Genomic DNA, 22,585 nt, shown 5'->3' with positions numbered 1-22,585 from the left:
TTAGAAGTTATACTTTCCATTTTTATTCTATTCCATTTCTATTCAAAGCCAAGAAACCCACAAGTAAACAACTGGCATAACTATACTCATTTTGTGAGCCCTCAAACAGTGGAAATGAGCCAGGCTAATTAATAAAGAATGTGGCAGGAGTTTTCATGGCCCAAGAAACATTTCAAGCAATAGTTAAAACCACTAGGATGGAAACATCTGGAATCCTCTATTGTTGAAACTGTAAGTCTGTCTGTAGGAAACTTTCAGGAACATGTATTAGGAAAAGCTGGAGGGAGAGGGCACACTTTCGGGTTCTGTTTTTTGTTGTTGTTGTTGCTCAATCCATGTTTATTTAATTTTTTAAAAATATATTTTATTGATTATGCTAGTACAGTTGTCCCATTTTACCCCCTTCACTCCCCTCTACCTTGCACACTCTCTCCCACCCACATTTTCCCCCTTTAGTTCATGTCCATGGGTCATACATATAAGTTCTTTGGCTTCTACATTTCCCATACTTTCCTTACTCTCCCCCTGTCTATTTTCTACCTACCATCTATGCTATTTACTCTTTGTAACTTCTCCCCTTCTTTCCCCCTTCCACTCCCCTGTTGATAATCCTCCATGTGATCTCCACTTCTGTGGTTCTGTTCCTATTCTAGTTGTTTGCTTAGTTTGTTTTTGTTTTTGTCGTAGGTGTGGTTGTTAATAATTGTGAGTTTGCTGTCATTTTACTATATGTGTTTTTTATCTTCTTTTTCTTAGATAAGTCCCTTTAACATTTCATATAATAAGGGCTTGGTGATGATGAACTCCTTTAACTTGACCTTATCTGAGAAGCACTTTATCTGCCCTTCCATTCTAAATGAAAGCTTTGCTGGATAGAGAAATCTGGGATGTAGGTCCTTGCCTTTCATGACTTGGAACAATTCCTTCCAGCCCCTTCTTGCCTGTAAGGTCTCTTTTGAAAAATTAGCTAACAGTCTGATGGGAACTCCTTGTAGGTAACTGCCTCCTTTTCTCTTGCTGCTTCTAGGATTCTCTCCTTCATTTTAATGTTGGGTAATGTCATTATGATATGCCTTGATGTGTTCCTCCTTGGGTCCAACTTCTTTGAGACTCTCTGAGCTTCCTGGACTTCCTGGAAGTCTATTTCCTTTGCCAGATTGGGGAAGTTCTCCTTTATTATTTGTTCAACTAACTTTTCCACTTGTTGTTCTTCCTTCTCTCCTTCTGGTACCCCTATAACTCGGATGCTGGAACATTTAACAATGTTCTGGAGGTTCCTAAGCTTCTCCTCATTTTTTTGCATTCTTATTTCTTCAATCTTTTCTGGTTGAATATTGCTTTCTTCTTTCTAGTCCACACCATTGATTTGAGTCCCAGTTTCCTTCCCATCACTTATTGGTTCCCTGTACATTTTCCTTTATTTCACTTAGCATAGCCTTCATTTTTTCATCTAATTTGTGACCTAATTCAACCAATCCTGTGAGCATTCTGATTACCAGTGTTTTGAACTGTGCATCTGTCAGGTTGGCTATCTCTTCATCGCTTAGTTGTATTTTTTCTGGAGCTTTGATCTGTTCTTTCATTTGGGCCATTTCTTTGTTGTCTTGATTTGCCTGTTATGTAGTGAGGGGAGGAGCCTTAGGTGTTCACCAGGGCAGGGTAACCCACATTGCTGGGTTGTGATGCTGTATGTGGGGGGTGGGGTCCAAGAAGGAACAATGGCTCTTTCTCTGCCCTCTGCTGGCTTTCAGTCACTTCCCCTGCTTCCCACAAGCAAATTGGGCCTTTCCGATGCTGATTCCTGTGTGGGTGGGTTTGTGTACATTCTAGGACCCTGTGGGTCTCTCCAACAAACTCTCCTGTGAGGCTGGGAGTTTCTCCCACTGCCACCTCAACCCCCACAGGTGTTTTCAATCAGTGGTTTGAGGCTTTATTTCCCCTTGCTGGAGCTGTGGGTTGTGTGATCTGTGTCATTCTCCAATTGTTCCTCCCGGTTTATCTGCATGTGAATGTGGGACCACCTGCTCCACCAGCCGCTGCTGTCGCCTTGCTGGCCAGCTGCAGCCTTGTGCACCCTGCTCCACAATCTGGTGCTGGGTCCACCAGCTGCTGCCTTGGCTGCCCTGATCCTCCAGCCACCGCCTTGCCTAGAGTCCTCTCCATGGGTGCATCTCTGCCCCACTTACTGGTCTGGATGAATGTGTGTTCTGTAACACCTTGGTTGTTGGACCTCCATACAGTTTGATTTTCTGTCAGTTCTGGTTGTTTTTTTTTTAAATTGTTGTTTTCTTTTTGGTTGTGCGAGAAGACACAGTGTGTCTACCTATGCATCCATCTTGGCAGGAAGTCCAATGTTTTCAGGTCTGTTTTAAAGTATGTTTGCCTAGTCTGTCCATCTGAACTTGTGTAAGCTGTTTTCTCTTCCTCCATCTCTGTGCTGTGTTCTCTGCTGACCCTCCTGCTAGTGAGAGGTAAGAGTGGAATACATATGGCTTTGGCAAGACAAAACGAGTGTGTACTGAGAGTGATCCTCATCATGTGTCATGCACTCTAGGGAGCATCAAGGGTATCTGGACATCTCTTCTCTGGACAATTGCATCTGCTAGACAGATGACAGGATGTCTGTCAGAGGATGCTCAGTGCCTGGGCTCTTCTGTCACTGTAAACAGTGAGCAGGGCACATTTTTTCAGGAACTAGATATCGAGAATTAGTACATAGCATGTGGTTTGTGCAATTAAATAGAAATTTGTGTGCTATTTTGCCAGCAGTCATGTAAGCTTGAGATCCTACTGCATAAGCTAAATGAGTCAAATCTGACTAATAGTCTCCTTGAGTTGGGAACCTGTGCAAAAGGATGGCCAGAGCAGTCAGGCTTTGTTGGGGAGTGGGGAGTATGGGAAGAAATACTGTCCTAAGAGGATCTGGGAGTGTTGCCCAGGCCCAGAGAGGCCAAAGAGGAGCCCTACATGTGATGCTGGCATTCCTTGGGAGATGCTGCCTCTTTCAGGGATCTGATGCCACCCTGGAAATGCCCTGGTTTAGAAGGACTGGGCCTGGGCTCCTCCTGTGTCCAGAAGGTGACGGGGGATGTTGATATCTTCATTTTATTAGCTGTTTCTGTCAGAAGCTGTTGAAGTCTGGAAAAGGTGGTGGGTGAGGGAGAGGAGTGTCTGGTTCAAGAAATTCTATTCTGTATGAAGCAGAAGCTGGTGGGTGAGAGACACTTCACAGTTGCCATGAGGAGTATGTGGGGAAGCCTGTGGCAGGGGTCTGTATGTAGTCTGGATGACCTCAGTGTACCCAGCACCACAATGCAGTTCTAGGAGATAGTACCATACACTGGGCCAATAGGGGTCACAGGCAAGGCTGTCAGAAGCAGGTGTTCCTGAAAACTTTGGTTCCAGTCATCACAGTGATATATCACCAAGAAGTGAGCCACCTCTTATCTCTATTATTTATGCAAAAGTTTTCCTTTAAGCAGTCTTACTTGTATTTTTCATTGTAACAAAATACACATACCATATAATTTACCATGTTAGCCATTAAGTATATAGTTCAGTGGCATTAAGTACATTCACATTGATGTATAAAACATTTTATTTTTAATTTAGATATATTTTAGAGACAAAATATGTGTTATCACTCTCAATAATGGAAACCAGTATTATTGAGTACTTCCCATAAACAGAAGTTAGACATTAGAATAACATAGTGAATGCCCTGGCAGGTGTGTCTCAGTGGATTGAGTGCTGGCCTGCAAACGGAAAGGTCTCTGGTTCCATTCCCAGTCAGGGCACATGCCTGGGTTGCAGGCGAGGTCCCCAGGAGAGGGTGCATGAGAGGCAAATCACACATTGCTGTTTCTCTCCCTCTCCTTCTCTCTCCCTTCCCCTCTCTCTAAAAAGATAAATAAATAAAATCTTTTTAAAAAAGAATAACATAATGAAGACAGATAGTTACTAACTTACAGCTAGTTATTGTTGCCATTGATGGTTTTGAGGTGAGGCCTGCTTCCCCATGCAGAAAAATTTTTTCAAGAGAGGTTGCCAAGTATTGGAGAAGTGTTAAAGACATGTTAGCACCAAATTGACATGTCTTCATTGATGTTCCCAGAAGAACTCAAAGAAGGGTGAAGGAGGCATTTTCTCACTGTTATGTCAATATGTTCCTGTGCTGTGCCAAGATACCTCCTCCCACCTTGTCCATCACTGAGCACCCCTCTGCCTCCCAGACCCCACCATCACATTGTGGGAACTGCTGAGATGCATATAGGCTCCTGCCCACCAAGGATCTTTGACTCCTGGTCCAGATATATGGTCTTTCCAGCTTGGAGCAGTTACCAGGGACATCTTTTGGGAAGAGTCCTTTACATTTCCTACCCCATTTTTCCCAAGAGAAATGAAGGTCTCTCCCAGATGTCCTTTCTGTCTCTGAACCCCATACTCTGTGAGCCCAGCTGCCTCAAATGGCAGCACTTCATTATGACTTAGGCACAGTCCAAAGTTACCCGGCCACACCATGGTGGTGTGAGTCGACTAGTTGCTCTGAGTAAGTGAACTTTGTGTCATGTGAGTGGAAGGGCAGACAAGTTAAGAACCTGGGGTTGGGTTGGTCTTACAGTACTGGTGGAAAACACAAGCAGCCACTGAGAGGCAGGGGCATCCGACAAGAGGGTTTCACAGGGAGCTAGATTTCAATTGGAGGTTAGATTTGTCTGGGTACCCATTTCCCCAGACAATAAAAGTAACAAAATGTGTGCATCTGTTTCTTCTTGGAAGCACCAAGAAGCTGAAAATAACATAGAAAATATTTGCTTTTCAAACTGTGCACAGGTGCTCTCTATAAACATCATAAGAAAACATGCTTATTACTGAAGTTATGAATGTATTTCAGTAAAACAAGCCATGGCACTGGGAACATGGGAGCTAGGAATAAAAATCACTTTGGAGACCCTGGTGAAGTGTCACTCTGAGTGAAATCAGTGTCTTGGGTACTTGAAGGGTAGAGGAGGGCCTCTCTGCATTCCCCTCTCCTGGGTTTGTTATACCTCCCTTGGAGCCCCTCTATGATGTCTGCCAGACACAGAACATGTGCTTCTCACCTGGGGCTTGGTCTCATCTTTGTCCTTGTAATAGAAAAGCTGATCCTGATGCAGCACAAACCAGCGTTGCTGCCAGTTCTTCATGATGCTCCTCTGCTTCTTCAGCCAGCCCGCCTTCAGCACTGGGCCCAGCCTGTGGGAGCAAGGTGGCTGCCCAGGGCTCTGGCTCTGCTCTCCCATCACCAGGCTTTTGGAGTGAGCTGGAAGCCAAGAACACAAAGTAAGTGGGAAGGATGCATGCCTGTTGTCATTCCTTATCTCACCTTGGCATCCCAGCTTCCCTGGGACCAGGACATGGGAGCTTAGGGCATCAGCATATAATCACATTTGGACTATTACCCCTTGGGTTCAAAGGTCTTGGGCTGGAGCACCTTCACAGCAACATCCCAAGATTATCCACCTGGGGTAGGTGCACAGCTTGCCTGCCTGGTTAATTTCTGCTATACCTCTGGGATATTGTGTTCTCTATTTCCCAAGGTGTCTTTATCCCTCTATGTGTCTGATTCATGCATCTGTCCATGCATCCACACATCCACCCACGGATCCACATATCCATCCTTCCATTTGTTTGTGGAAACAACTATTTATTGAATACCTTCTATATGCCAGTCAGTGTTCCAGGTGCTGGGGATAAAGCAGTGAAATAAGAGACATAAGACTTCTGGCTAATATGGCTGAGAAGGTAAATGCTGTGCTTGCCTCCTCCCATGACCACATCAAAATTAAAACTAAATTATAGAACAACTACCATTGAGAACCAACTGAAGACTAGCCAAACCAAGAATATAAAGAAGCCACATTGAGCATGGCAGGAGGGGTGGAGACATGGAATGGGCAAGTCCCATGCTGCAGTGTGGTGATTAAGAATTGGGAGGGGTATCTCATCTGCAGTGTTCATCCCTGAAGAATGAGGTATCCCAGCCTCACACAGGCTCCTTAGCCCAGGGCTCTAATGCTAGAAAGAGGAGATTCCATAATATTTGGCTACAATATCTTGGGATTGCATCCAAGTGAGATGGAGAGCTGCTGGAGACCTAGACACTACAGGTCTTAAAAGGCCTGTGTGTAGACTCACTCACTCACAAATCCACTCACTCTGAGCTCCAGTATGCAGACAGCAGCTCAAAAGGCAACAGGGACATACAGGGAGGAACTAAATTGATTAGCTTTAGGTTGAGGACCGGAGAGGCAGGGGTTGGGACAACTGTCTCTGAAACAGAAATGCTGGAAGGCACCATTGTTCCTCTGTTGACTCCCTGACAGCCCCAACCCAGCCAGGTTGCACAAGTAGGCACCAAATCTGAGCCCTCCATTGACCTGGCTAACACTGTTTGCCCCCCGTTCCCTGGTGATTCCCTAAGACCTGGCTCCACCCAAGTCACACATCCTATTCAAGCCTCTTCCAGCTGCTTTTTCTCAGAAATGGCTTGCCTCAGCTTGTGTTGTAGACTTTCCTAAAATCTCTCAAAGGTCCACAAAACCCAAACAAACAGTGGCTGGCCACACTGTGCTTTATAACTCTTGCTAAGTTATTCAAAGCCAAGCACAAGTGGTAAGTGCTCTCAACTTTCATTGTAACTCCCATCAGGTAGTCCCAAGTCTGGCATAAGTGGCACACAGGCACAGCTTGGAATATAGCCTTAATTAGATGGCTAGAACCTGGTACAAGTGGCAGCTGGCCTCAGCTGACGTCATGATGTCCAAAGGACCAGCCTGACACTAGTGGCAACTAGCCTTGGTTCACAGAATAGCCTCTTCCAAGTGCATCTGAGACTAGCACAAGTGGCAACCAACTGGAGATCACTTTGTAGCTCCTACTAGATGGCCCTAAGCTGGGCATAAGTGGTGGCTTACCTTGACCTGCATTGGAGCCCCTTGCAGGAGGCTTCATAACAAGCACACCTGGTGGCTGGCTTCAGCAAGCCAGCTTCACAAAGGAGGGGCAGACTCAGCTGGCACTAGAACCCTGCTGAAGCCACTCTTGCTTGGTGGGGTCAGTTCCCATACAACAGCTCATCTGCTATAATCATGGCCAGTCCTCATAGTCACTCAGTCAATCAGAGGGGCACTCCTACCCATTGGCATGCCAACAGCAATCAAGGCTCAACTACAACAGAAGAGCACACACAACCCACTCATAGAGCACTTGTCTCTGGTGACCAGGAAGACTGTGCTATTGGGATACATACTACATAAGGACACTCTGCCAAGACCAGAAGTGTAGCATATTTACCTAATACAAAACAAACACATGGAATCAGCCAAAATGAGGGCATAGAGAAACATGTCCCAAATGAAAGAATAGGACAAAACTCCAGGATAAGGAGTATAAGGACAGTATAAGGACAAGCTATCTACCAGATGAAGAGCTCAAAACACTAGTTGTAAGGATGCTCAACAAACATAGGACAAGAATAGATCAACTCAGTAAGAATTTCAACAAAAAGATAGAAAACATAAAAATGGAGATAGAAACATAAAAATGAGCCAGTCAAAAATAAATAATACAATAACTGAAATGAAGAATACATTAGAAGGAATCAACATTGGATGGAATCAACACAGAATAGATGGAGCAGAGGACTGAATCAGCAATCTGAAAGACAAGGTAGCAGTTCCTTGGAGTGGCAAAGAGAAAAAAGAATTAAAAAAATAAGGATATTACATCAATATTTGCATAATAAGGATACCAGAAAGAGAAGAGAGAGTGCAAGAGATTGAAAAGCTATTTGAAAAAATAATGACCAAAAATTTACCTAGCCTGGGGAAGGAAATAGACATACAAGTCCAGACAAAATGAACCTAAAAAGGTCTAGACCAAGATACATCATAATTAAAATGCCAAAGATTAAAGAAAAAGAAAGAATCTTAAGAGCAGTGAGAAAAAAAGCAGTTAGTTACTTACAAAGGAACTCCCATAAGACTGTCTGATTTCTCAACAGAAACTTTTTTCTGTTGCCAGAAGAGAATAACACAAAATATTCAAAGTGATGAAAGACAAAGACCTACAACCAAGATTGCTCTACCCAGCAAGACTGTCACTTAGAACTAAAGGACAGATAAAGAGCTTCCCAGACAAGAAAAAGCTACAGTAGTTCTAAAGGAGTTTATCACCATTATACCACTATTAAGGGAAATTGAAAAGGAACTTCTTTAAGAAGAAAAGATCAGAAATATGAATGAGAAAATATAGACTTCCAGTCAAGATGGTGGCATAGGTGAACATGCTTTGCCTCCTCTCACAACTACAGCAAAAATTACAACTAGACTACAAAACAGATATTACCCAGATTCATCAAAATATTGAGCGCTATGGAAGTCTGACAACCAAAGATTTAAAGAAGCCACATTCATCCAGATGGGGAGGAGGGTTGGAAAACCAGAGACATGAGAAGAGGCATGGAGAAGTAGAGATGTGTGGAGAAGTGTGGAGATGCAAAGTGGTGTGGGGAAATGGCAGAATGGGTGGTCCCACATTCACATGTAGTAGGTAAAAATGGGGAGAGATACCTTGGGAGTGAGTGATCCCAGCACAGACAAGACAACTCACCCCAGAGTTCCAGCATCAGGAAGATTATTCCCCATAAGTTCTGGCTGTCAAAATCATTGGGGGTTGGGGCAGCAGAAGGAACTGTAAGTTTCTTAGAAGACTTCTCTGAAAGGGCCTGAAAAGGTCTTAGGACTTACACAGACCTACCCCCTCCATATATGGCACTGAGATAACACCTGGAAGGGCACATGTGGTATATGGGGAGCAAGCAAAGTGACCAGCAACAGGATAAGTGCGCAGAGACAGTTTCCTCCTTGGTAAATCTCTAGAGGCCATACAGTGGCACTATCACCTCTCTAAGCCCTCATCACACAGAGCCACAAAGCCATGAAATGTGCTACCCTTCTCTGGTGATTACCTAAGGATTTGTCTCATACAATTTACAGGGGCACTCTTCTACAATAGGCCATACTGCAAGGACAGGGAGTGGAAGCAGATCTACCTAATATACAGAAACAAACACAGGAAGGTTGCCAAATTGAGGAGACAAAGAAATACGGCCCAAATGAAAGAATGGAACAAAATTACAGAAAAAGAGCTAAACAAAATGGAAATAAGCAACTTATCAGATGCAGAGTTCAAAACACTGGTTATCAGGGTGCTCAAAGAGCTCATCGGGTCCTTCAGCCCTGTAAAAAATGAGCCAGGCAGAAATGAAGGTTGCATTAAGTGAAATACCAAAAAATCTACAGGGAACCAACAGAAGAGGAAGTGAAGCCAAGAATAAAATCAGTGATTTTCAACACAAGAAAGAAAAAGCATTCAGTCAGAACAGCAAGAATAAAAAATAATTTAAAAAAATGAGGATAGACTAAAGAGCTTCTGGAACATCTTTAAATGTACCAACATTTGAATCATAGGGGTGCCAGAAGGAGAAGAGGAAGAGCAAGAAATGGAAAACTTCAGCCCTGGCTGGCATAGCTCAGTGGATTGAGCACGGGCTGCAAACCAAAGTGTTGCAGGTTCGATTCCCAGTCAGGGTACATGCCTGGGTTACAGGCCATGACCCCCAGCAACTGCACATTGATGTTTCTCTCTCTCTCTATCTCCCTCCCTTCCCTCTTTAAAAATAAAATGGATAAAATCTTAAAAAAATAGAAATGGAAAACTTATTTGAAAATATAATAACAAAAGACTTCCCTAATTTGGTGAAGAAAATAGTCATAAAGTTCAGGAAACAAGAAATTCTAAACAAATTGGACCCAAAAGGGACCATGCCAAGATATATAATAATTAAAATGCCAAATGTTACAGATAAAGAGAGACTCTTAAGAGTAGCAAGAGAAAAACAGTTACCTATGAAGGAGTTCTGATAAGACGGTCAGCTGATTTCTCAAAAGAAACTTTGCATGCTAGAAGGGACTGGCAAGAAGTATTCAAAGTGATGAAAAGCAAGGACCTACAACCTAGATTACTCTATCTAACAAAGCTATCATTTAGAATTGAAGGGCAGATAAAATGCTTCTCAGACAAAGTAAAGCTATAGGAGCTCATCATTACCAAGCCCTTATTACATGAAATGTTAAAGGGAATTATTTAAAAAGACTCTTTAGAAGAAGGGACTTCTTATTAAAGAAGATCCAAACTATGAACATTAAGATGGCAACAAATTCACAACGATCAACAACTGAATCTAAAAAACAAACTGAGCCTGGCTGGCATGGCTCAATGGATGGAGTGCTAGCCTGTGAACCAAAGGATCAGTGGTTCAATTCCCAGTCAGGGCACATGGCTGGGTTGCAGGCCAGATACCCAGTAGGGGGTGTGCGAGAGGCAACCACACATTGGTGTTTCTCTCCCTCCCTTTTTTCCTCCTTTCTCTTCTCTATACAAATAAATAAATAAAATCTTAAAGGGAATAAAAACAAAAAACAAACTAAGCAAAAAAGAAGAACAGGAACAGAATCATGGATACGGAGATCATTTGGAGGGTTATGAGCTGGGTGGGGGATGTGGGAGAATAAGGGAAAAGGTGCAGCAATAAAGAAGTACAAATTGACAAGTTCAAAATAGACAGGAGGGTGTTAAGAACAGTATAGGAAATGGAGTAGAGAAACAACTTATATGGCCCATGGACATGAACTAAGGGGAAAGGATTGCTGGAAGGAATGGGTAGAGGGGGGCAAATGAGGAAAACTGGGACAATTGCAATAGCATAATCAATATAATATATTTAAAAATTAAAAAAGAAAATATAGAAAAGAACCTTACTGACAAAGGCAAACAGTAAAAGCAGTGGATCAACTAACTGCAAAGAAGCACAAAGGCTGAAAGACAAAAGTAGGAAGATCATGTGTAATTATAAGTAATTAAGGGATGCACATAAAAGAATTGAAAAATAATGACAAAAATGTAAAAGTGGAGGGGTTGAGTAAAAATTGTAATGATTATTCAAACTTGAGTGACCACTACTAGAAAAGACTGCTATAAACATAGCTTGATATATATGAAGGACATGGTAGGCCCAAAACAAACATTTATAAGAAATGTATAAGAAATAAAGACAGTGGCAAGGTAGGTGGGAGCAGAGTCCAGTTCTCTCTGTGCCCAGCTAGAACACCCAGCTGATCTTTTGAGGAACAGAATGAACAGCCAATAGAATCCCAGCTTATATGAAGTTTGGAGCCAAAAATTGCAGGCAACATTGAAAAACAGACAGTGAGGAGAGTGAGCTGGGACAGTAAGGTCCCTGGGATCTGCGCGGAGAACAGGGTTGCTGTGGCCCCTGGCCTGGTGCCTGCGGCAGGATATAGGGAGGAGAGTTAGATCACTAGCTCCCTACCCTACCAGAGCAGAAAGGACACTCTGGCACTAGGAGAGACCTGGATGCTGGAAGTCTCTGAGGGGAATAGAGATGAAGTGGGAGATACACAGAGGTGGTACACATCTGCTGGGACTGTGGACAGCAGCACCAGAATAATTGAGGTGTCAGGCAACAACTGAAGAAGGAAGGAGTTGGGCTGTGTGGACCCTGACTTGGATCATCTCTGGACTGGTTGGAAAGTTGGGCTGTGTGAAAAGCTGTGCATTTCTTAAGAACAGTGGGCAGCTGCTTTGTAAGGAACTCTCTGGCAGTGGCTGGCTTGCCCCAAGGGCGATTTAAGCTGTGTATGCCCAGAGACTGAGTAGCTGAGTGGAACCACGCGCCTGAGATCGACTCACGCTGTGAGCAGCTGAGTGGCTGATTTGAGCCTGGCAGCTCAGGGAGGACCTGAGCTGGAGGCCAGGAAACTGAATATTCTGGCCCAGACCTGGTCCCCATTCTCTCAAAACCATAGGATGGGAAAAAAGCCCAGCCTAGCCCCCCTCTTCCTGTGGCATCCAGGAAGACCAGCAGAACTCGCTGAAGAACCTTAAAGTCAGCAGGAGGATTATTATTTTTATTCTTTTTGGTTCCTCTCTCTTTTTTTTCTTCCCCAAAGTGAGACAATAAGGTGTGGAGTTACAAAGGGTCCAGAGACAGATCGAAAGGGGGAGCACAAGGCTAACCCCCAAAACTGAGAAACTGAGACAAAAGTTACTTTGCTATCCCATAGAGCTGGCATTTTATTGTTTATGTGTATTATCATTATTTTTTCATTATTTTCACCACTTTTATTAGTATTTTATTTCTCTTATGTTTAGTTTTCTTCATTTTATTTCTCTGTTAATTGCATTGTTTGACTGGTTTTCCTTATTCTCTTTTTATTTAATTTTAATTTTCCTTCTTTCACTTCACTCGTGTTCCAATAACACACCACTTGTGATTGATTGGGTACTTTCTGTTCTGATTATCCAAATCATATATTTCTTGTCATATTATTGTTGTTCCAGTATGATTGTAAATAATTGTTGTTCCATACAATTGTACATACTACACAGCAACCCTCCATGATTTTAGCCCAGTTCACTTTAATCCTGAGCATTATTATTGTTGTGGTTAACTCTATGCTTTCTCACACTACACTTACTTTCTATCCCTTAATCTCACTACATCTCATAATCTAACCTTGCATAAGTGCTCTGTTTTCTGGATTCAGCTCACAATCTTCCTCCCTTCTAACAAGAGTCTTGTCTCTCTTCCACCTTTTATAAAAAGTGGCTAGTTGGGTCAAATATTACAGTTAACCCTATGCTTATCCAAAGAATCTCCTATTTCTTCTCTACTTACTGGTACTTTAAGTCCCATAAAATACTTTCTCACCATCTTAATAGATTTTGCCTACCCCCTGACACTGACCACATACAAGAATAGATGGGAGCTGTGAACATCAGTATACCTGCTGGAGGAGAAAAACCTCCAACAAAGGAACTACTAAAAGGTAAAAACCCAAGTATAACAAGAGCACCCATACAAACAGAACAAAGGGCAAACCTAGAGCATCCAGACAAAGAGATCAAAGAGACCACACCACTAAACCCCACAGAATTCCTACCATAGACATTCACCCTACAAAGATAGCTAGCAAACCAAAATATCTAGAAGTACAGAAACAGACAAAAAGAGACCAAAAATGGGGAGACAAAAAAAAAAACAGGCAATCAAATGGAATGGAAGACTCCCCACTAAAAGAGCTAAGTGCAATGGAGGTAAACAAACTATCAGATATAGAATTCAACTAATGGTTATAAAGATGCGCAAGGAACTCACAGATAACTACAAGGAACTGAGTGAAAACTGCATCAGCATGAAAAAGGAAATAGAAACTAAACAAAAACCAGGAAGAAATTAACAATAAAATCTTGGATATAAAAACACATTAGAAGAAATTATAAGCAGGCTGGATGAAGCAGAGGACTGAATCAGCAAGCTGGTAGACAAGGTAGAAAAAAACACCCAGATAGAGCAAAAAAAAGGAAAAGATGCTCAGACAGAAAGAACACGTGGTAAGGGAGCTACAAGATAACATGAAATGTAATAATATCGGTATAATAAGGATACCAGAAGGAGAAGAAAAGGAAGGAATAGAAAACCTGTATGAAAAAAGTAATTATGGAAAAATTCCCTAATTTGATGAGAGAAAAAGTCACACAAATACAGGAAACACAGAGCCCCAAACAAGAGGAACCCAAAGGGGCCCACTTCAAGACACATCATAATTAAAATGGCAAAATTACAAGACAAAGAGAGAATCTTAAAGGCAGCAAGGGAGAAACAGGAAGTAACATATAAAGGAGCCCCAGTAATGCTAGCAGCTGACTTCTCAACAGAAACATCCCAAGCCAGAAGAGAATGGCAAGAAATATTCCAAGTAATGAAAATCAGAGGCCTGCAGCCAAGACTACTCTACCCAGCAAGGCTCTCAATTAAAATGGAAGGTTAAATAAGAACCTTCCCAGACAAAAATAGTCTAAAAGAATACACCTCCACCAAACGACCTCTGTAAGAGATGCTAAAGGGTCTACTTTAAGAAAAGGAAGGAAAAAGTAAGAGAGAGGAACACAGGTATGAAAAAATGGCAATGAATAAGTACGTATCAATAATCACCTTAAACATAAATGGTTAAATACTCTGGTCAAAAGACATAGAATAGCAGAATGGATAAGAAAGCATGATCCATACATATGCGGCCTACAAGAGATCCACCACAGAACAAAAGACCTACAGAGACTGAAGATGGAGGGCTGGAAACAAATATTCCAAGCAAACAGACAGGGGAAAAAGCCGGGGTAGCAATACTCATATCAGACAAAACAAAAAAAAGTCCATAAAAAGAGACCTAGAAGGTCACTTCATAATACTCAAGCAAAGAATCCATCAAGAAGACCTAAACATTGTAAATCTCTATGCACCCAACATAGGAGCACACAAATACATAAGAAAATCTTGGAGGACTTCAAGAAAGATACTGATAGAAACACAATAATAGTAGGGGATTTCAATACCCCACTGTCAAAAATGGATAGATCTTCCAAACAAAATATCAACAAAGACATTGTGGCATTGAACAATGTCCTGGATCAAATGGATTTAACTGAATATAGATATCTAGGGAGAGTCACTGATAGATATATATAGAGCCTTTTATTCTAAGGAAGGAAAATACACCTTCTTTTCAAATGCATATGGAACATTTCCAAAGATAGACCATATGATGGTCCACAAAACAAACCTCAGCAAATTCAAGATTATTGAAATCATATCAAGCATTTTCTCCAACCACAAGGGACTGAAACTAGAAACCAACCTGAGGCAAAAAAACTCAAAAACACTCAAATTCATGGAGATTGAATAGCATGCTATTAAACAATGAATGGGTCAAGAATGAGATTTAGGAAGAAATAAAAAATATTTCTGGAAACAAAGAAAATGAACTCACAACAATCCAAAACTTATGGGACACAGGCAGGGCAGTCCTGAGAAGAAAGTTCATAGCAATACAGGTCTACCAAAAAAAAAAAAAATGCAAGCATTTCAAATAAACAACGTAACCCTACACCTATAAGAACTTGAAGAACAACCACAAAGACAACCCAGAGCAATTAGAAGGGAGGAAATAACCAAGATCAGAGCAGAATTAAATGGCATAGAGACTAAAAGCGAAATTCTAAGGATCAATGAATCCAGGAGATGGTTGTTTGAAAACATAAACACAGTTGACAAGCCTTTAAACAGCATCATCAACAAAAAAAAAAAAAGAGAGCCCTGGCTGGCGTAGCTCAGTGGATGGAGCGCGGGCTGGAAACCAAAGTGTCCCAGGTTCGATTCCCAGCCAGGGTACATTCCTGGGTTGCAGGCCATAACCCCCAGCAACTGCACATTGATGTTTATCTCTCTCTCTATCTCCCTCCCTTCCCTCTCTAAAAAATAAATAAATAAAATATTAAAAAAAGAGAGAGAGAGAGAGAAGACTCAAATAAACACAATCAGAAATGAAAGAGGAGAGATTACAACTGATACCACAGAAATACAAAGGATTGTAAGAAATTACTATGAAAAAGTATATGCCAAGAAATTTGAAAACCTAGATGAATGTAATCTTCCAAAACTGAATGAAAAAGAAGCAGAAAGCCTAAACAGACCAATAACAGCTGACTAAATGGAAGCAATAATCAACATACTCTCGACTCACAAAAGCTCTGTGCCAGATAGTTTCACAGGAGAATTCTACAAAGCATTTAAGGATGAGCTTACCCCTATCTGTCACAGATCATTCCAAAAAATCCAAGAAGATGGAAGACTCCAAACCCCTTTTTAGGAAGCCAACATCATCCTAATCCCAAAACCATAAAAACATAACAAAGAAAAAACTTCAGGCCAATATCACCGATGGACATAGACACTAACATCCTCGACAAAATATTGGCAAACTGCATCCAGCAGTACATTAAGAAAATCATGCACCATGACCAGGTGGGATTCATCCCATGGATGCAAGGATGGTACAATATTCACAAATCAATAAACATAATACTTCACATAAACAAAAGCAAAGACAAAAATCACATGATCATATCAATAGATGCAGGAAAATCATCTGATAAGGTACAGCACTCATTTATGATAAAAACACTCAGCAAAGTGGGAATAGAGGGAGCATTCCTTAACATAAAGGCAATAAAAAGAAATAAAAGGCACCCAAATTGGAAAAGAGGAAACAAAATTGTCATTGTTTGCAGATGACATGATAGTGTGCATAGATTCCACCAAAAAACTGCTCGATCTAATAAATGTATTTGGCAATACAGTGGGATACAAAGTCAATATTCAGGAATCAAAGGTATTTTTGTACACCAAGAATAAAATATCAGAAACAGAAATCCTGAAAAAAATCCCATTTGACATAACAACTAGAAAAATAAAATACCTAGGAATAAACCTAACCAAGGAGGTAGAAGACCTGTACTCAGAAAACTACACAACACTGAAGAAAGAAATTAAGGAAGACACAAACAAATGGAAACATATACCATCTTCACAGATCAGAAGAATTAACATCATCAAAATGTCCATACTACCCAAAGTAATTTATGGATTTAATGCAATACCTATTAAAGTACCAATGGCATATTTCACAGATATAGAATATATATCAAACACTTCAAAAATTTATATGGAGCCATAAATGACCCCAAATAGCTGCAGCAATTTTGAGAATGAAGAACAAAGTAGAAGGCATCACAATACCTGATATTAAACTGTATTATAAGGCCACTGTCATGAAAACAGCCTGGTACTGGCATAAGAACAGACACAAGGACCAATGGAGCAGAATAGAGAATGCAGACAGAAACCCAAGTCTCCATGGAGAATTATATTTGACAAAGGGGGAAGAAGCATAAAATGGACCAAAATAGTCTCTTCAACAAATGGTGTTTGGAGAGCTGGACAGCTACATGCAAAAAAAATGAAACTCAATCACCAACTTACACCATAAACAAAAATAAATTCAAGGTGGAGAAAAAGCTTAAATATAAGTCCTGATGGCATAAAAATCTTATAGAAGAACATAGGCAGGGAAATTTCAGACATTCCATGCAGCAATATTTTCACTGATATGTCCCCTAGAGCAAGGGACATAAAGGAAAGAATAAACAAATGGAATCTCATTAAAATAAAAAGCTTTTGCACCAATCATATGGGTAAACATATTTGCAATAATACCTCAGACAAGGGTTTGATCTCCAAAATATATAAAGAACTCAAATAAATCTACTCTAAGAAGACAAGAAACCCAGTTACAAAATGGGCAAATGACTTGAACACACACTTCTCTAAGGAGGACATACAGAGGGTCCAGAGACATATGCAAAGATGCTCAGTATCACTAGCTATCAGAGAGATGCAAATTAAAACCACAATGAGATAACACCTTACACCAGTCAGAATGGCCATCAGAAACAAAGCAACATACAAGTGTTGTAGAGGTTGTGGAGAAAAGGGAACCCTAGTGCACTGTTGGTGGGATTGCAGACTGGTACAACCACTGTGGAGAACAGTATGGAATATCCTCAGAAAACTAAAAATGAATTTGCCTTTTGACCCAGCAATTCCACTGCTGGGATTATATCCTACGAACCCTGAAACACCAATCCAAAAGAACCTATGCACACCAATGTACAATAGCTAGGTGCTGGAAGCAACCTAAGTGCCCATCAGTAAATGAATGGATCAAAAAACTATGGTACTATTACATGATGAAATACTATGCAGCAGAAAGAAAGAAGGGGCTCCTGCCCTTTGTGACAGCATGGATGGAATTGGAGAGTTTTATGCTAGGTGAAATAAGCCAGGCAGTGAGGGACAAATCCTATATGATCTCAGCTATAAGTGGAACCTAACCAACAAAACAAACAAACAAGTAAAATACAACCAGCGACACTGAAATTAAGAACAATGTGACAGTAACCATGGGGAGGTGGGCAGGGATAATCTAGGGGAAAGCATGGAGGGTTTTCAGCAACAACTATAAAGGATACATGGACAAAACCAAGGGGGTGTGGATGCAGGGGAGGGAGGTGTGGATGGCTGGGGTTGGTGGGGAGGTGTGCGGGATAAATACAGACTACTGTACTTGAACAACAATAAAATAATTAAAAAAACAACAACTGTGAGACATCTCCCTATGTACATTTCAGAATCACTTAAGCCCATTTCCAAATTCAACTCCTGCCCCTCTCTGTCCAGTGTGCTCCCAGACCCTCATTGAAGGCTCACAACCCACCAGCCTTAACAGCTTGGAGTTGTTTTGACAAATTCCTATCCTTCCAGCCCTATAGTCAATTAGTTTCAAATTCTGAAGACTCTCTTTGCACTCTCATTCCATTTTCATTTTTCTTTTACTGACTCAATTGAAATTCTTATCCTTGCCTGGACTGCTTCCTCTTACCTCCTACCTTCCACAGAAGCCTCCAAAAGAGATATTCAGCTGACAAAGAAATATTTCTAAATAGAGAGCTAATAATTTTACCTCTTTTCTCAAATATAGTTATGGTACTTATCAACTACAGGCAGAGTGATTACACTTCCAGCCTGCACAGTCATGATCCTGTCATGGGACAGCACCACCCAGCTTAATCACACATCCCAGCCACCCAGCTCATGGCTGCTGCAGGTATCTGCATATGACACTCTTTGGTAGCCTTAGAAATACTGCTGTCCAGATCAGCTGAATCAGAACTGGGGGAAGGATGTGGAATCTGGATTGTGAAGCAGCCGAAGTGATTCTGACAATCAATGCCCTGGGCTCCAGTAACACCTGACAACATCCCATCATAATGCCCTTTTGGTCATCCTTGCTGTTCAAGTCCTACCTTCCATTGAAGGTGTGGGTCCTGCTTCACCACCTGCACATGGCCCTCCCAGAGTCACTCTACTGAAATAAGTCCCTTTCTTTTCACTTCAATTTCATTTTTTAAAACAGCATGAATAACATGTTGTCTGGCACATAATAAGGTAGTTTGTACAGTGTGTACCTACCTCTTCCCAAGATTGAGGACCACAGAGAGCCAGGGGATACAACTCCTTCCAGGAAATTCTGTGTACATGAGTGTGTGTGTGTGTGTGTGTGTATGTATGTGTGTGTGAGAGAGAGAGAGAGAGATAGAGAGTATTGTGTGTATGCATGCATGCATGAGTGTATGTATGTTTGCAAGTGTGTAAGTATACATATAAGTGAGTGTATGTGCATGAGTGAGTGTTCAAACATAAGAGTGTGAATGTATGTGGTTATGAATGTGTGCATGCATGAGTATGTGTATATTTCCAAATGTGTGAGAGTGGTATGCTGGCATGAGTCCTCAAGAGTATGTGTTCATGAGTGTAAATGTAAGAATGTGTAAAAGGTATGTTTGTGAGTATAAGTGTGTACATGAGTGCAAGTGTGTCTGCAAGTGTGCAAGTGTGTAAGTCTGTGTATGTGCATAATGCACACCTGTTTGGGGCAATCATATATTTGGAATCTGGAATGTTGGTCTAAGCCATCAGTTCTGAAGAGGGAGACCCAAACCCAGGGCCTGCAGATTCATCCAGGAGCCTTAGAGGCCAGGCTGATGGAAGAATGGGGAAGCTGATGGGAGACTGGGGAAGCTGATGGGACCAAGCAAGGGGAAGGGAGGCAGAGAGTACGGGGTAGGAATACATCTCTGGAAGGGTGGAGAGCATGGACCACTCTGAGAGACATTTAGGAAAAGAGGGCTAGTGATTGATGGTATGTAGAGGAGGTGGTGAATGCAAAGGGAGCAGGACATTGGTTAAGGAGGAGGAGCAAGACATCAGGGCAATGAGGAGTTCAACTTGCCCATGTTGGATATTTGTAGTCTCTTTGGCATAAAAGGGGATATGTCCAGGAGGAAGTCAGATGTGGACTCTAATATAGGAGGGAGCATTGGGCTCAGGAGAGAGATGGCTACAGATCAGTGACTGACACATAGGAAGCCTCCCTCAATAAGGGTTTGCTGAATGACAGTGTTATAGTAATAGGAGTTACTATTCACTGAGTGCTGGACACCATATACTATAAAATGGACTGAATGTTCTATATGAATGATTTCATTTAATTCTTGCAAGTGTTAATTACTTCACTTTTACAGATGTACAAATAGGTTTGGAAAGCTAACTAAGCTGTCCAAGGCCACCACACAGCTAGCAAGTGGCACAGCCTGTTTTCAAATTTGAATTTACCTTCCTGTTGGAACTCTGCATGAACCCTTTCACGAAACTTCCACACATCCATGAGATCTCTCAGGAGGCCTCTAGAGTAAGGAAAGAAGAGGACTAAAGCCAAAACCCCCAGGAACTTGGTGTTGAAGATGGGAAGAGGTAGAGCAGCTTGTGACCAACTCTGGGAGAAGCCGCCAGAGGGATAGGAGAACCACCAGGGAGTGAGCACTTAGAAGACCCGGGGAGGTTTGTGAAAAAGGGGGAAAGTGTGCCCATGGTAGAGAAAGGGTTAAGGTCACAGGTGGAGGGGTGGAGCAGGAACTACATGGAGAGAGAGAGTGTGAGCCAGGGAGTGCACTCTGAAGTGAGTAGGGAGGGGAAAGTATAGCCAGTGAGGAGAACTCTTCCAGGACTGGTCCCTGCAAAGAAGGGGAGAGAAGGAGGAAGGTCTCTGGAGGGGACCATAGCTTAGAAGGCAGGGTGTCCCTTATTAAGACAAGGGGACCTGAACCTGTTTAAAAGCTGATAAGTGAGGATCTTTGGACTGAGAAAGGTGAGGCTGTGGGTGGGGAATGGGTGGATTGATGAGACAGGGAAGGGCCTTAAGGGTCTGGGAGCTAACAGATGTGGAACCTGGGTTCAGGTGGTAGTGGGAATTAGGCTGGAACAGCAAGATACCATCCTGGACTGTGGCAGGAGGCAGGGGCCATGAATGAGGCATTCCTCCTGATCTGGCCACCTGGCCCATGAGGCTCTACCTGCTGGGCATTAGAGAGTCTACCTGTACCAATCACCCCTATTACCTCATCCAGTTCTCTTTGCACTTTGCCCTGAATTCAACACCCCCCTACTCTATGTTGCTGTCACTCCTATGCTATATCCATGCTAATGTCCTGTAAACCCTTTGGATGCCCTGGCCCAAACCATAATGATCATTCTGAGCCTTGCCACATAGCCTGATAAAAGAGGACATGGAACTATAAGCTTTCTCAGCCAATGGGTGTTGATAGACACAGCTCTCATTGCATTAGCACTGGTCCTGCCTTCCTAAAAAAGCTGGCTTGAGGTAGGCTGAGATGGGAAAAAGAAGAAACTCAGTGCATGGACAGGACAAGGGTTGGGTGTGTGGGCCATGGATAGGATGGACATGCACAAGTGCCCATGAAGGCCAGAGCTGGAAGTTGGGGCCAGGCCATTGATGTGAGAAATTTAATTTATTCCTCAGAGTAACTACAATTTTTTAGATGTTTGATTGAGACTGTGGAGGGAAGCAGCTTACTTAAGGTCAAATATTATTGTTATGTGATAGAGGAAAAATTCCAACTCAGTCAGTTCTGATCACTAGGGATGCTACAATTTTTCCCAAGAATTGAGTCGAAGTGACTTCTAAGTGCTTCACGTCAGTGTTTCCAGGGAGGGAGGAGAAAAGCCAGTTTATACAGGAGAATTCTCATGTGTGAGCAAGATCATGGCCTGGTTTCTGTCTGCCCAAGGGCTGCCTTGGATAAAAACACAAGCAACTCAAACCCAAGAGGTCAGAACACAGGATGGAGGAAACGGAGTAGTATCCAAAGGTTCATTCATTATTGAGAAGAACAAGGGCTGTGCAGCATCAAGGTGTTGCCAAGGCAACATGAGGTGCAGGACCAGCAGAGGAGGCACCAATTCTTGTTAGTTTCCTATCAAGGTAGTGGGTAATCTTTTGTTTCTGATTTGAAAAAGCTCAATAAGTGAATAGACAATGTACAGAAGAGGAAATATAGATGGCCAATGCCATAATATGATACAGCTAATTTTTAAAAGGATAGGAATATCATGTGTTGGTGAGGTTGTGATTTAGTATAAGCTACTACTATGTAGAGAGTAAATGAGCTATATTTATTAAAATTAAAAACATGCCTACTTCTTGCTTTTTTCCTACAGAAAGAACCACAGGCACATAGGTAGTCACATGCAAGAATGCCCTTGGAGCACCTGTGTGATCCCTAAAAATTAGAAAAACCCAAGTGTCCAACAAGAGGAAAATAGCTAAATAAACTATTAATATCACATTATAGGATGATTTGCAGGAGTTAAAAAGAGTGAGATGAATGTATATACTAAGATGGTTAACTCTCTTTTTAAACAATCACCTCAGAAGAGGTGTCTTCACACCTTTTCTTTCAATTCCTTTCCTATTCCCTGTCTTTGGTAGTAAAATATACCTAACATGACATTTACCATTTTAACAATTTTCAAGTGTAGAGTTGAGTGGCATTCAGTACATTCACATTGCTATGTAACCATCACCACCATCCATCTCCAGAACTTTTTCATCATCTCTGACTACTTCCTGCTCTCTTTTGACACCAC

General features: G+C 41.9%; 1 protein-coding gene across 1 annotated transcript in view; it reads right to left on the bottom strand.

Annotated features, from left to right (window-relative positions):
* ARHGAP22 (Rho GTPase activating protein 22) overlaps window positions 1–22,585 on the bottom strand; it is a 162,831-nt gene that overhangs the window by 119,307 nt on the left and 20,939 nt on the right. Inside the window, exon 2 of the mRNA XM_045842031.1 lies at window positions 5,103–5,302. Within this exon, the coding sequence (XP_045697987.1) occupies window positions 5,103–5,282 (180 nt within the window). The 5' untranslated portion in view covers window positions 5,283–5,302. The remainder of the gene's footprint in view (window positions 1–5,102; window positions 5,303–22,585) is intronic.

Source organism: Phyllostomus hastatus, unplaced genomic scaffold, assembly GCF_019186645.2.
Source record: "Phyllostomus hastatus isolate PE091 unplaced genomic scaffold, TTU_PhHast_1.1 phas_contig_38, whole genome shotgun sequence".
Lineage (NCBI taxonomy): Eukaryota > Metazoa > Chordata > Mammalia > Chiroptera > Phyllostomidae > Phyllostomus > Phyllostomus hastatus.
Note: the sequence above shows the minus strand (reverse complement) of the source record. Positions and strands in the feature narration are given on the sequence as shown.